At 40.8% G+C, this 15322-nt stretch overlaps 1 protein-coding gene across 3 annotated transcripts in view; it reads right to left on the bottom strand.

Moving 5' to 3' along the window:
• Positions 1-12319: 12319 nt before the first annotated feature.
• The window catches only part of TAB2 (TGF-beta activated kinase 1 (MAP3K7) binding protein 2), a 64834-nt gene continuing 61831 nt past the window's right edge, over positions 12320-15322 (bottom strand). For all 3 annotated transcript variants that reach the window (XM_032681580.1, XM_032681581.1, XM_032681579.1), the window contains exon 7: positions 12320-14375. In XM_032681580.1, the coding sequence (XP_032537471.1) occupies positions 14230-14375 (146 nt within the window). In that variant the 3' untranslated portion in view covers positions 12320-14229. The remainder of the gene's footprint in view (positions 14376-15322) is intronic.

Below are 15322 nucleotides of genomic sequence, written 5' to 3'. Positions count from 1 at the left end.
CATGGGGCTCATGCTCCAGGGCCCTTTGCAGTTTCAAAAGCAGGAGGATTTCTTTTTGCCTTTGTCAGCTCCTGAAATAAGGGAAGGGGCTGCTAACAGAAAGGAGGTGGCAGTTCTTATACAGACAGGGCAGGAGGCTGTTGCTATTTGGTATCTCTGCTGAGATGCATTTAAGGCCAGCTCTCACTGCCAAGTTGAAAATGAACCCATAAATCTTAACAGGCTCAGAAAGCCCTTGATGTTCTTTGCTTTTTGGTTGTCAAGACTCTTTTGGAAGAAGTTGGAAGCAGTGGGAGCAATCCTCCAGGAGATGGACCGCTTTCCCAAGGGAGATTTACAGTGTTGCCAAGTTAATTTTAAGATTAAAAAAAAAAAAAGTCAGAAAAGGGAATCCTCTTACTTTCTCAACTCTCACCCTTTCCCAAACAGTCAGGAATCCACCAACATCCTCCCTTGCAAGAGGTTAGGGAAACTATACACAAATATTTCACTGAGAAGTCTTGGGTGGAGGTCACCCCTGCAACAACTTCTCAGCAGCACCAGAATTGTTCACTGTAACCACACTGCTGGCTCCTCCTCTTTCCCTGAGTCAAGCAGTTTCCTCGTCTTCCCTTTTTTCTCCTATTCTTGCTGGGCTCAGGATTTCCATTGCAATCTTTATGGAGTGGGGCACAAGTTACCAAACACCTTATCACCTCAAACCCTCTCCTTCTACCTCCACAAAACCATGCATCCCCACCCACTGCCAGCCCAAACTCTAGTTTTGTGCTCCTTTCACTTCCCTGCTACCTCCCTGCGTGCTCACCTCCTGCCTTGCTGTCCCACATACTACTCTGGCTCAAGCCCAGATAGCATCCTATCTCTCCCTTCCCCTCCGCCCTCCAGCTGAAGGGGTTTTTTATGGGTTTCTTTTCTATTTTTCCTTTTCTTTTTTCTTATTTATTTATTTATTTTTAATATTGTTTGGTTTGGGTTTTGTTGGTGCTGTTAAAATTATGACATAGATGGCTTTGGCCTGGCAGAGGTCTGATACGCTCAAGCTGTTTTCCCATAGCACCTTAAAGCAGTCTTCCCAGCAAAAGCTGTTTGGGGAAGGAAACAGAGGCAAATTTACATTCATAGGTGCTTGTGCTGACTTCATACAGCTTTCTTTTCTCTAAGGATCAATGGGGATGCTAGCAGAAACTCAGTCACCATATGCTCTTAAATCCTACTGTAAAAGCCACATTCCTCCTTCACCTACTATTCCCTAGTTTGTACATTTGAGGGAGTTATTAACACTGCTGGTTTCAGAGAGAAGACAAATGGTCATTAGGACACTTAATGGCAGAAGAAAAACAAACTAGGAGCAGGCAACAAAACATAAAAAGTGTCAAAGCAGGCAAACAGAAGTAAATTTTCTCAAGAAAAGATAAAAAAGAAATTAAATAAAATTAATGAATGGTAGAGCTAGAAGCAGCAAGTACTGAATGTCACATATGGTAGGTTAAACCTCAGAAAGGAACTGCTGTGCAAAGAAAGACTGTAAAAGGTAGCTGCCACCCATCTGCACACTTGCAATACTGAGCAAAGTGGGTCCAGCTCTCCTGCGGCTGGCAGCTTGCTGAATTTAGTAGCTGTAATCTAATATCTGCAGACACTCCAAACAACTGAGAAAACTGCTAAATAAGGAGCAGCATCAACTCTAATAACCAAATGAACTACAACACTGAACACAAAGCCAAGACAGAGATACCTGCACCGTCTGGTGATTTGGTTTCCAGATTAGACTTCATTTTACTACAGAAATTAATGTTCTCCTGGCATTGTCAGGAGAGCTGCACAGAGACAAGAACTGCCTAACAGGACTAAAGAGCAACCAGTGCTTGCTAAGGGGGGCAGCAGGAGAAGCAGAGGAATGTGATGGCTTTTAGTACTTGAAATGGTAAATGGCAAAATGTACTTCATAAATAAAACCACATTGTGCAGCAACAGGGAAACCAAAAGCATAAATGCCATGATGGCCTGAAAAAGGTTGCAGTCCATCCCACCACTGCTCCAAAAGTGGTACTAAGGAAATTTTTAGCAGGGAAACAAACTTGAGTATGATTTGTTATTGCCAAAATATACACAGTCATTGGCAGACAATTGTAAGCATTACCCAAAACCATCATCGGAATGAGAAATACCAAGTTTTCCCCACAGGAGGTTCTGTTAGGAAGAAGCTGAAGGGAATACAGAAGCTTGTAAAAATGTTATTTCCAGCAGCGAAACATTCTTGGAGAAGAATTTCAGTATCTGCATATCCTTCTGCTCATAACGTAATGTATGACATATGATGGATTTGGAGCCCTGGCTTCACTTAGGAACCAGATGGAAGATCTTGAAACCTTTAGAGCATCTTCCTTAGGTCATATTTAAGCCTGGCAGAAGGGGAAAAAAGTGAATATCAGTTTCAGCTGAAGTCAAATATACAATATGCTGGAAAAAATGGGCAGATAATCCAAGTTCTAGATCAGCAGAAAGGTAAAAGAAATATTCTCCAGTGATTTTTCCTATTCATCTTCTACAATACTGATATGCAGCCGGGGATGGTATTTGGGAGACTGGTTTAGCTCAGTCTCTGCACTTTGCTCTTTGATGTTCTAATGTTTGAATTTGTCCAAGGGGGCTTAAGTAGAGTTGTTGAAAGAAAAAGTATATATAGCCAACTGGAAGCCTCTAGGAAATGTCTAGCAATTGACATTCATAAGACACACACCAGTACCATATTTTTAAAAAACACGATGGCCAAGTTCACCACAAGGTGTCAATGTGGCAGCACTAGAAACAGTACTTGCTGCTCCACAGCTGACTTTCAGAAGCCGGTCCTATCCACTCACATAAATCCCATCAGCAGAAGTTTCCCTTCATCTGCACGTGGAACAGAACCGACACGACAGCACAGGTTGGAGGGCTGTGCGGCAGAGTCTCAGCTCTGCTCAGCACCAAGTCAACTCTGCCTTGGCCTGCCTCCTGGCCAGAGAGGCTCCTGCAGGTTGAAAGAAACCATGTACCTGCAGGTGAGGCTTGATCACACCATCTGAAACGATTCTGTTGCCTTCTGTGATCTGCTGCTTGGTACACAGAGCTGAAACACATGGCACCGTTATGCATTTACCCCACACCTTGACTTTGGCCTGTGTTTTATGTTTAAGCAGCCCTAAAAGCACCCACAGCAGCTCAGACGGTCTTAGAAGCTGCAACACTGTGTCAGGCTGTGGAGCAGTGAGCGTCAAATGCAGAGTAACAGGTTTCAGAAAGGGGACATTTTGCAAAATCCACCCTATATTCCATCTTTTTATTCTCCCCTCACCTGCAGTTCAAGCTATGACTGCCCTGCCATTGGCAGCTCAGGATTTATCTTGGCTGGGGCCCAGGCACTGCTGCCAGGCTTTCCTTTCAGGGCAGCAGCCCTGGGAAAGTCACTTGGGGTTAAGTTTAGAGTTCCAGGTTGGCACATTCTTAATGCAAGCCAAAAATAAGTGTGAATGGGGATCAATTTTATGAATTTGCTGAGCTGCCAATTATATTTTAAAGCTGAAATCTGAAACTAGGTTTGCCAGTTGGATAAGTATCACAGCCAATCCTTAGGCAGAAATTAATTGGAAAAACACTCTCTCTCCAAGCCCAGATAGCATTGCCTTACAAATGTTATCTCCAAAGTCTTTCCAGGTGTATTTTGGATATTAGCAGGCAATCAGAATATATGGGATTTTAACTAATTAAGTTTATTCTCTTGTATGTGTGCTAATCAACAGTTAGGCAGCTATACAACAAATATTCCCAGCATGCAACTGTAAGGCAGGATTAAGTGGGGGGAAGGGGGAGAAAAGCTTCTTCCAAAACAACTCAAAATGCCACAATTTCCTATTGAATTCCTTTTACACCTTCTTTCCTTGCATTTTTAGGGAGTGGGGTCACCACAGCCGTACAGTTGCCCAAAGCCGGGTAGTTGGGTTGTGCGCTCACATCTCCATAGAACTGAAAATAAAATTCTCCATTAGCCAGGCAGAGGCTGGATGTGCAACTCAGCACTTACCAGCTTGAGCTCACAGCTATCTGAAACCTGCCTGCAGCCTTGTTTCTAAGCTCCTTGCCAGAGGCACAAATAACCCTTTAGCTCCAGCTATCACCTCACCAGCAAAGCAGCAATGCTGGCTTGAAAACAGTATTTCCCGAGCCTCCTGATGGAGCACGTATTTGCCCAAAGACCAGCAGATATTCCCAGGGCTGTGACATATTTGTTTTCATTTATTCGGGCCTGCTTTAACTACTGCATTTGTGGTGCCCAGCTCTTGGTTTTCAGGGCTCCATACAGTTTTTTTCTGTTCTAGTGAATGCAGTTTGTCCCATTTCAAGGCAGAATTACATCAGAGCCATTAGTAACGATATCACAAAAGTTACACATGCTTTCTAAACTCCATCATATGTACCAGAATTTGTGAAAAAAAGAAGGCATCCCCATCCCTTCTTAAACAACTTCCAAAGCAAATCTTCCAGAGAACAGACAATTTTACAATTTATAAATGTCTTATTTATAAAAATATAAATATATATTTTTATATATAATAAATTCTATTATATTATAAATACAAATATATATTTTATTATATATAAATATTATCTTACATCAGATCAATACAGAGCTGGCACCCAAAAGGACCCATAAGGTGCGGTCTCACCTTGAATATTGTGTGCAGTTTGGGGCACCACAATATAAGAAGGATATTAAACTCTCAAGAGTGTCCAAAGGAGGGCAGCAAAGATGGTGAAGTGCCTTGAGGGGAAGCCATAAGAGGAGCTGTTGAGGGCTCTTGGTCTGTTCAGCCTGGAGAAGAGACTGAGGGAAGACATTGCAGTCCACAACTTCCTTATGGAGGAAGGAGGAGGGGCAGACACTGATCTCTGGTGACCAGTGACAGAACCCGAGGGAATGGCCTAAAACCGTGTCAGAGGAGGTTTAGGTTGGATATCAGGGAAAGGTTCTTCATCCAGAGGGTGCGTGGGTGCTGGAATAGGTTCCCCAGGGAAGTGGTCAGAGCACCAAGCCTGACAGGGTTCAAGAAGCATTTGGACAACACTCTGAGGCACACGGTGTGATTCTTGGGGTGTCCTGCACAAGCCAGAAGCTGGACTCTATCCTGGTGGGTTCCTTCCAACTCAGAATATTCTGTGCACACAGGCTTTTGCTGAATACCCCTAGGGTGCTGCCATGGCCCAGCCTCGAAACATTGCTCTGCAGTTCATGGCAGCAGAAGCACAGGGTTACCGGCACCAAAAGCTGCACACAGTTAAAAGCAAAGATTCCCCCAGGCTGGCCTTGATGTGATTCTGAAGGAAGCAGGAAACATCAGCTTCGCTCCTGCCTGCCCAGGGACCAGACACTTTATATTGGGTTAAGAGTACAATAAAACCTTTGCCAGCTCAGAGGTGACTCAGCAGCTCGTGTGCATTACATCAAGCCCTGCACCATCAAACATGCTAGCAGGAAAGACAAGAGAGAATGAGAAAACACGTGGTTTGGGAGTTCCCCATGCCCATAACGTGGTATAACCCCTCTCAAAACTGCAGCAGGTTTATCTGCTCCTGACTGGAAAGGGCTAAAACGGCAGGAAGAGCAAACTCCATTGACCCAAATACTGAAGGCTGGTGAAAAAACATCTGGAAAAGGTCAGCAAGCATGCTGGTTAATGTTTCTGCTCGAGGACATGAAGAGAGAGCTAACTGTGCCTGTGTCCTGACAGCTGGCAGATACCCTCTCAAACCACCAGACAAAAAGCCACCAGAGGCAGCCAAGAGAAACTGCAGGTATGGAGCAGCTTTGTAGCTAAACACACTACAGGAGGGTTTCGGGGTGGAGAATACCACAAAAAGCAAGCTCTGTCAAACATGAGTGATGGCTGATGATTTAGAGGCTCATACAGAAGCGGCTAACAGAAAACTAATGACAGACATAACAAGCCTCTGAGCAATCCAATGTATGCCATCTAGTCAGGCCCTTACCTAACAGCATCTTCACTGGTGCATTCTAGTAATTGGTCTTTATAAGGTTGGATTTAAATGCTTGTACTCTTAAAACAAAATGAAAATAAAAATAAATTAGGTTATGGCAGTAACAGCAGAAGCCAACTGTGATGGGAAATGAGCTGTGTTACCTTCATGAGACCTGGCTAGAGTCATAAAATCAAAATTCAGAAAAAATATCACTTGATAACTTCCTTTTGCCTTCAGAAGTGAAAACGCTCCTGCACTAGTCAGAAAACAGCTGCTGTGACTAAACCATGGGTAGTGCTGAGATCAGCCATTCCCTCTTGCCCCTAGGGAGGGTGTGCCATTCTGATGCCAGAACACAGGATTCATAGTTCATTAACAGCTCCACTAAGAATGGGAGCATCACAGAGTACAGCCCTGTAAACAAGTAATGAGGACACTTCCAGCTGAGTGGGGGGGGGAGGGTGTGATGCAATCCCCACTCTGAAGCATTACTAATGCATTTTGTCTTAGTTGCATGAGATGAATTTCACATGTCAAATTAAAAGATACTGAGCTGAAATCACCACATGGCAGCCTACCACCTCCTGGGGCAGTACTACGACTCCTAGAAGTGTTTTAAAAACCAAGAGAAAAGCATGGCTGCCAGGGAGTGACAGGTTGATGTTCAATTAAGATCTTGATGCTTATTCAAGTCTTGAACTCAACCACTGTACACAATCAAAAATCAACAGGTTCAATCTTGCTATTGGGATATAGGGATTGGTACAGAAAAAGAACAGGATGAAAAGAACAGGATGAAAAGAGAATGAAAACCAACGCGAAGCAATAGATCAGGAGATGGATGATGCACTTTTCAAAAAAACTACATTAAGACATACCTTTGCACATTACTTATATCCACTTTGAACATTCCTGGGCCCTCAAAGTGGGAAGGAAAGTTTCAAGCATCACATCATATGGCACAGCTATGCTTGACAGTTGCTTTGGGTGCAACTATAATTCACGAAAACTATCTCTCTCCACCACTCAACTGTACTGTTTTTTCAGGAAGCGTCGAGAACTGGAACACATCACAGCTGCCTTGAAAAATGGTAAAGTTTGTTTTTTCAGAGCAAAACTACAGATACAGTTGGAGGGTGCAGCTTGATGGCCAGGGCTGTGGAGCTGGCAGAAAAGCCCTGCCTGGTGAGATCCATCAGGGCAGCTGCAGGGTCCATTAACAAAAGGAAATTCAGCCCCAGCCCATGCTAGCTGGCTGCTCTGTTTCATTTAGTCCAGAGTCCCAGGGCCAGAAGTGAAGCTCATAGGGGCAGAACAGTGGTCAGGCAGCACAGCACTTGGTTTCCTTAGGGGTTCAAAAAGCCTAAGCCAGTTAATTTAAAAGTATCAAGCTCAGCAGGAAAAAAACCCAGATTACTAATCATTATTAAAGAGGGAAAGCTTTTGTCATGTCCCTCAGCTCAAAAAACACTAACAAGACATTTTCTTTCTCATATACAGGGCAGCTGTGCCAAGGACTATGAAGGGTTTCCAAAGCCAAGAGTCACACTGCCTTTTTTTTTTTTTTTTTTTTTAGCTTAAGCCCGGCAGCAGCTTAGTTGCAGCAACAGAGTATGATGATCTAGTACACAGCTCCAGTTCTTCAAAACCTTAACATATAGGAACATGGAAAAAAAAACATGAAAAGAGATACACACCTCTAAATGCTTTCTCAATTGCAGAAGAACTGCACAAGAAACAGTGTAGAAGTGAGAAAGGTCATACTGCTGCTATGGAACAGATAGACAAGGACCTACACAACTCTCCCCAAACCACTGAATAAGTCTGTGACACAGCATCAAACCATACTGATTTCAAGCTGGATGTCTGATGACAGCATCCAACATCCTCTCTATGACAGCTAATATAAACTGTAGACACTGGCTACCAAAAAGTGATTCTTGCTGGCAGAAAAGACATCTCATGACAATCTTTTCATAATTGTGTCAAATATCTCTGCCGGAAGAACAGTATTTTCTTTCCTCAGGTTATATTTAAATTTGATTTCTGGCCCCAAAACACAGAGGGAAGAAAAAGGCTCATGAAAGAAAACAAAAGATGCATCCCAGTTTTAATCCAATTTTTCACTCTAGCTATCAGATAGGTACAAAAAAACATCTCTAATTAGAGATGGACAAAAGGAAAGCTCAAAAGACAGAGGCAGAGATAAGAACAGAGATGAGAAAAGGCACAGGGAATAGCAAAAAGCTGGGTTTACGTTCTGCACACTTCTTGGCACAGAGCTGCCATGTCACAAAAACAGAGGATCTTTTCAAAAGCGAGCCAGTGACACAGTAATATTGCTGAGATGGACCATCTCTAACAGGTCCCTTTAGACAAACCAAGGGCCAGGTTGGGTGAGGCTTTGAGCATCCTGGTCTGATGGAAGGTGTCCCTGTCCACAGCAGGGGGTTTGGAACTTAATGACCTCAAACGTCCCTTCCAACCCAAACCATTCAACGATTCTATGACACTTTTGGTGAAACGTCTTTTAAGTGGCATTTCACATTTGTTTCACTACTGTCCACAGTCTCCCAGTCAGCTCCAGTCCCAGAGTAACCAGAGTAGTAGGAAGGGGCACAACACATCCAAGTATCTCCTACATCCTTCTTCCAAACAGCAGGTCCCCAGATGATGTGACAGTAAGTTTCCATGACAATAAGGTAAGACACTAAAGAAGTAATTCTGGAAATTTGACTAACACAAAACAAATACAAACAACAAGAGCAAAAATGAGAAAAGATTTGGTAAAAAAATAAATCCATCCATCCAATTTTGTTCTATCCAGACTACAAGACATGAAATATCAAATATTAAAATTATATTAAAAAGCCCAAATAATAAAAAAAAAAGGGCCCACAATTTACAGTTAACTGTGAAGTACAGAGTTAATACTACAAATAAGTGGTTTGTAAATGAAATATTTTTTATATCTGCTGTACATACAAACATTGCTTTGCTTATAATTTTAGATCAACATAAAACCACCAAAAAACTATTCTTTATCTAAAGTTTTAGGGCTGATAACTTTTGTAATCGTTTTCTTTCTGAATAAACATTCATTCTCTCATTTGAAATATGTTTCCTGTCACCTCAGAAGACCTATCAATATTCATTAACCTGTTTTGAACTCACTTCTAGATTTACTACCTTAATTAGAAAACACCAGTTTTAAGAGTTTGTTGTTGTAGTACGATGGTACAAAGCTAATTCAGAATTACTGATGCACTGGTCTTTCTTTTGAGACTGTTTTAAGGAATTGGTGTCCAATCTCCAACAGCATGAAGGAAGAATAACCCCTTTTAGATGCAGGCCCCTCTCCTCTCCTGTGGGTAAGCACCTGTGTACCAGTCAGATGAGGCACTCCAGGGACTTGCTTCCCACTGTCCTTTTCTTATGAAAACCTTGTGAATCTTTCCTTGGCATGTAACAAAGTGTAGCAAGCGTGAGACCTTAGTGCACAATGGAGATGTGGCTGTCACATAAACAGATACACAGTGGTGACACCTGCATTTCTCTCATGGAACCTTCCAAGTTCCTGACATCCTTTTCCAGCCTTGAGGCCTTCTGTTTGCCACATTTTAATTTGCACGTTACAGAAGGGTGCAAGAAAAGCAACAACACTTGCTTCTGTATATGAAGAACAAAAGACAGGATTCCTTAGTCCATTTCCCTGGTGTCTTGAACATTGTATTTCTTAGCCTTGGATCTTAAATCACTCCCCATAGGAACTTGAATTTAGGTGAAGCTTATCAGTCACATCCTGGATGGGGTCTGCCAATACGTCCTAAGACAAAACCACATTAGAAATGCTCAATATACATAATCTCCATTTGTTACCACATCAACTACATCAAAATTGTACTGGCATTGTGCTCCTATAAGCAGTGGGAAAAAAAAGCAGTCACAGAATTCAAAGCCATTAACACAATGCATTTTAAAATATGAACCTTACAAGGCATTTTGGACTACATAAAACCCAAGACTGTTCCTCAAAGTAAGCAATAAAAGAGCTATTCAAGCAGTCAGCTTAAAAAGGAACATACTGTCCCTTTCCATTCTACTCTGTACCCATGAAAGGAATCAAAAGTTTAAAGCTAATTTCTATTTTCTGTTCAATTTACAAGGGTATTTTAACTAATAAAGAGATAAATAAAATATCTTTTTTCTTACTAAAGTTAGAATTAGATATTCCTGGGAGTTGCTGTGCATTCAGAAGCTGCATTGTATTTGATGTTAATTAACTGTATTGTAAAGTTTCTGCCACTGCTTTGTAGCAATACTCCCATTTTAGAATACCAACATAGTACTGAAAAGGGTAAATAATTGGTAAATTCAATAGTTGGCTTTTTTTTTTTCAATTATTTGTTCTATATCTTTAATCAAGTCTCCCTTTAATTTGTGTCCAGGTTCCAATGTACACTCATAGCAGAGGAATTTGACTGAAGAAATGTAGTACTGATAAGGATACTTTTGTCCCTGGTAATCTACAAAATATGCTGAAGGTAGACATTTCGAGACCACAAAATTGATTAAATTCACACAAATAATGCAAATACACAGACAGGCACAAATACCAACCATGCAGCTTATAAACCAATCTATCACTAGCTTGAGACTGAAGATACTGAATCTCACAATTAATATGAATTTTAGAGGTGCCACACCTAACCACACTCCCAGTCAAAAGAATAGCTCTATTGAGTGGCGACTGCACAAGATAAATGTTTTTCTAATTTATCTAGAAAGGTAGCAAGGTGAACTGGAGTCAGTTCCACAGAGATGATGACACACAGCAGCCTGTTACCATCTCTTTGTCTCAGTTCTGTTGCTACATTTTTAATGTTACCCCTATTCTGAAACCTGACCAAGCAATAACCTTATGCATTCACAAAAAACAGGAGCATCTCTGAAAGCTAGGAAGGGCAGTGCCGTCCTGCCAAAGAGGTTTTTTTTTACAGTTACAGAGATCTCTGACAAAGACAGTACAGAAAAGTCAAGTCATAATCAGCATCCAAGATAAACTACCGATGTACACAATACAAAGTTTAACCTTACTGCAAATGTTTCTTTTTTTATAGTTATCCTCTATCAGGAAAAACATTTTAAAAAAAATCAGTAGTGAAATCCAGTCCTACTTCATCCTTTTAACTGAAACCAATAAAGACATACTATAGTGATATGTCACTATACTGGTATCAGTTTGAAGGAAGTGCTGATGATACATGTGACCTGAAATACACAAAGAGCATAAAACCCCTGAAGGTGAAGGCAAGTCTGTAGAAGAGGTGACACTGGAGACATAACTGCTCTTATCCCACTATTCCAGGATCATTTATTGAACAGACTGTCCAATACACACTCATACTGCGTGGATGGCTCTGCACAGCTAACTGGAGCTAGGATGTAAATATTTTTTTCCCTGTCAGAAAAATAAACGCTCAAATAAATGCAGGGGAAAGATCAATTATGCATTTTATAGAGTGAGCAGAATTCCATCTTGCCTATTTTCCAAATATGCTCATTCCACCCCACAGTTGACTGGAGTTTGTTGTTTGCTTTTTAAATACAGCTGCCCTCCTTGCTCCAACCACTTTATTTCCTACTGCAGATTAAGGCACTCCAGTTGAATGTGTTAAGGAAAGATTTTTGCTGGATCTGCAGTTAGTTTTTTGCTAGATCTGTTTACAGAGGCCTCCTGAAGGACTTTTACACAGCATCACCGTGTTGCAGGAAAGCTCAACTCCAAGTACTAACTGTCTGCTTAGACAGGGTCCATGGGGGAAAGACATGTCTAGGAACACTGCACATCTCACAGGACTTATTATATACATAGCACCAAAATACAGTTTAACCATGTTCATCCTTTAAACCATGCTTATATCAATGTAACTATATCATCTACTGCCCTGGACAAAGTGGTTACCTGTTTTGATTAGAAAAATATTTTTAAAATCGTAAACCCCTGAAGCATGAAGTGAAAAGGGCCTGTGTCCAGCTTATTACTTTATGAGTAAGTGAATTGGTCTTTGGTCAGGAAACAATTTAGTCAGTGCAACTTTATGAAATACATTCCATACCCTCCCTGAATTAAACAAAGTAGTGCCTGAGAGGAGAGACACAAGGTTCTACAAGACAAAAGCTTAAGTAAAAACTCTGGTCATAAGAAATCATCCTACTTTTAATACTGTCAATGCTTATTGTTCTGTTGAGTATTCTGTTGCTCCACAGCATGGAAAAAGCAAACAAATCACAGAAGAAAACATTAGAATATAATTTTTTTTTTAATTTTTATAAATAACTTATCTGTTACAAAGGCAGTTTACCCAGCTAAATCACAAAACCATCAACTCAAGATATCCAAATTAGGTTTTATTAATAAACAGGTAAAAACTGATTTGTCAATCTTCACATAGAACTGCAGATGAAGCTGAAAAACAAGGCCTCATTTTATAAACAAAATGCATCGAATGCAAGTGCTTTGGGTCTACTGCCTAATTACCTGGGATTGACATTTTCTTCCCGCATAAAAAAAATGCAAAGCCTTCAAAACAAAGGCTTCTGTGCATTCACATAGATCACTTGTAAAACTCCTAATAAAAGTGTCCACTGGCAGATGTTTACAGTGGGTGACAGTCTACTTTATCTTTTGCTACATTGTTAGCACTCCCTCCAGCCTCACACTAAGTGCTGCTGCTACATAATTCTTTGCGTGCCGTCTTTCATGCATATTGTACTGGAATTCCATTTTCTTGATCTCGGTTACATACATCCCCGATCATGTGAGTATTTTCCTTAAAAAAATAGATCATCAAAATATAAGAGATGCTTGAGGTTGCTTCAGTGTTCAAGTCTGTTTGATTTCTCTTTTCCAGCCTTTATTTCAGTTGTCCTAAATATCGCTATCCTTGTTTTCTATAAATATGAGACTTCACCACAAAGTCAGGTTTAGAAACTGGCTGCCAAAACAGGAAAGCATTTAAAGTCCTTGAACAAAGCTGTACGATGCTGCTGCTGTTGATTTTGGCACTGTATGTACTTCCCCAATGAATCTCTCTTCAGGAGTCTGCAAGACACCCAGCAGATGAAGCAAGCTCAACTCGGATGCTGATCTGTTGGTGGGTTGAAAGTTTCCTAGTATAAAGTTTCCTCATGCCAGACAAAATGCTACCTTAGTGTCACCCACCGTAAAACTCAGTGTACAGAGTGAACTATATGTGTAACTCTTCAAACTTTTCCTGCATTTTTACCACGCTGCATCTGCAGGTCTTCACAGATCATCAGCATTTACAAGAGCAATGTACAGAACGAGCAGAGGAAAGCTATTTTGTGCATAGTTTCTTATTAATGCTCTTATTTTAAGGCATTGCTTCTCTCAGATAAAAGCTTAAAAAAAAGGGACATGATCGTGCTTAATCACTTAAAGGGAAAAAAAGAAAGTTAACAAAAAGACTATTACACTATACATACAGAATTACAAGAAAATAATAAACGTGAAGAAAAGAAATCACTTAAAGCAGGCCCTAGAACTATGTACAGTAGGAAAAGCTTTGGGGTATTTCACTGTGTGTATTGTACAGACAACGCATGCAGTTTTTCCTTTTCATCTTTAGACGCAGTTGTACTGATTTCTGGCTTCACAGAGATGTTTTCAGGGAAGACAAGGCAAAGAGTACCACTGATTCGTGAAGCTCTTCCCTTTATCGAAGGCACTATGTGGCAGCAAACAGTTTAAATATTTAAACCTTGTTCCTTTTAAGATCTCCTCTGTGCATGTAGTGTTTCACCGAGAGTTCTGAAAACAAAAACACTAGCACTCTATTCCCTTCCCCTGTCAAAATTCAGTAGTGACATCGGGGCAAAGAAGAGGATGGGCAACACCCAGGCACCGAACATGGTGTTTGTTATTGGGACACTGGTAATACTGTACATGGCTTAGGCAGCTGGCAAGTCTTTCAGCAGATTACCCTTCAGCCAGTCAATCTCAACTGCCTGCGGCACAACACTGAGGTACTGCTTGCTCTGTGGGCTGACACTGAACATTAGCAAAATACCATCTCCTCACAACTTCGATTTTACAAAATCCTACGCATAAATGCTTTTTTTGCCCCCCAGTGACTGGATAATTCCTTGTATGTTTGCTGTGGTTTTACAGAAGGTAATGGGCCTGTTGGCTCAGAAATGCCTGGGCATTTCACACTGTTCACAGCGATTTAAGGCTGGATGATTTAAAAAAGTACAGGCGGTACAGCTCCACTGAGCTCCCTCATCTTCATCTGTGTCTGGAACAGTCTTTGGTGTTTTCACAATGGACCTCTGATCTGTGACACGAAAGAGATAAGATAAGAAGTTACTAACCAAGAACAGTATGGAAAGAATTTTGAGATTATTTTTTTTTCAGTAACTGAGAACTATCTTGTTCCTCTGAGGACAGCACAGTTATTACGAGTGACAGAAGCAGCTTTTTACCACCCCCTTGACTACAGCTTGATTGTAAGTCAGCCAAAAGGCACAAGGTGAAACTATAAAAAGCAAGTTTCCCATCCCTTCACTCTGCCTTCTTCCTTTCCACCTTCAGTTCAAAGCTATTGCATGGAAAGGAGATAAAATTTAGAAATTAATCAGCACAGGAAACATGTACAAGATTTAGAAGTCTGAGGTCTGAAATTCATTACGCCAAGAAGTAAATGCTCTGTAACCTTCTGACATGTTTAACTTTTTGACCCTAGAATGAGTATCAGCAGTTCTTCCTCAAGCCAGCTCAGCAGGCAGACACATTAAAGAAAAAACAATGCCTGGTTCTATCATGCTACTGAGTAATGCTCCTAACCATACAAGTGTATCTTTTTGCATGATGTGTTAGACTATTTTAAAAGAGAACAGAAGAAAAGAGAAAAGGGATGAAAAAGATGAAAAGAGAGATGAGTGACTTCTCAAGTTAAAGGTTCCCAGTTTAGGCAACTGCAAAGTCCTTCATCCCATTATTTCAACTGCAGAACATCTCATCAGCAACTAGACAATGGCAATTGCTGCAAAACAACAGTAAGATCTTCATAAAGTACAACAGTACTGATCACAACTGCAAGAAGGATTATTTTTCTTTCTTTTGGGAACAGCAGTAATTGTGGATTAAGTCAAAGCCTATGTGACAGTTAATTTTAAGCTTCAGTTTAACTGAAAATTAAGGAACAACTAAGATACACCGGTGATACTTTTTTAAAAAGAAAGAAGAAAAGGAAGACAATTGATAAAGGGACTTCAGGGCTTT

This window comes from Chiroxiphia lanceolata, chromosome 3 (assembly GCF_009829145.1).
Source record: "Chiroxiphia lanceolata isolate bChiLan1 chromosome 3, bChiLan1.pri, whole genome shotgun sequence".
Taxonomy (NCBI): domain Eukaryota; kingdom Metazoa; phylum Chordata; class Aves; order Passeriformes; family Pipridae; genus Chiroxiphia; species Chiroxiphia lanceolata.
The sequence above is the reverse complement of the archived record's forward strand: the minus strand, read 5'-3'. Positions and strand labels throughout refer to the sequence as shown.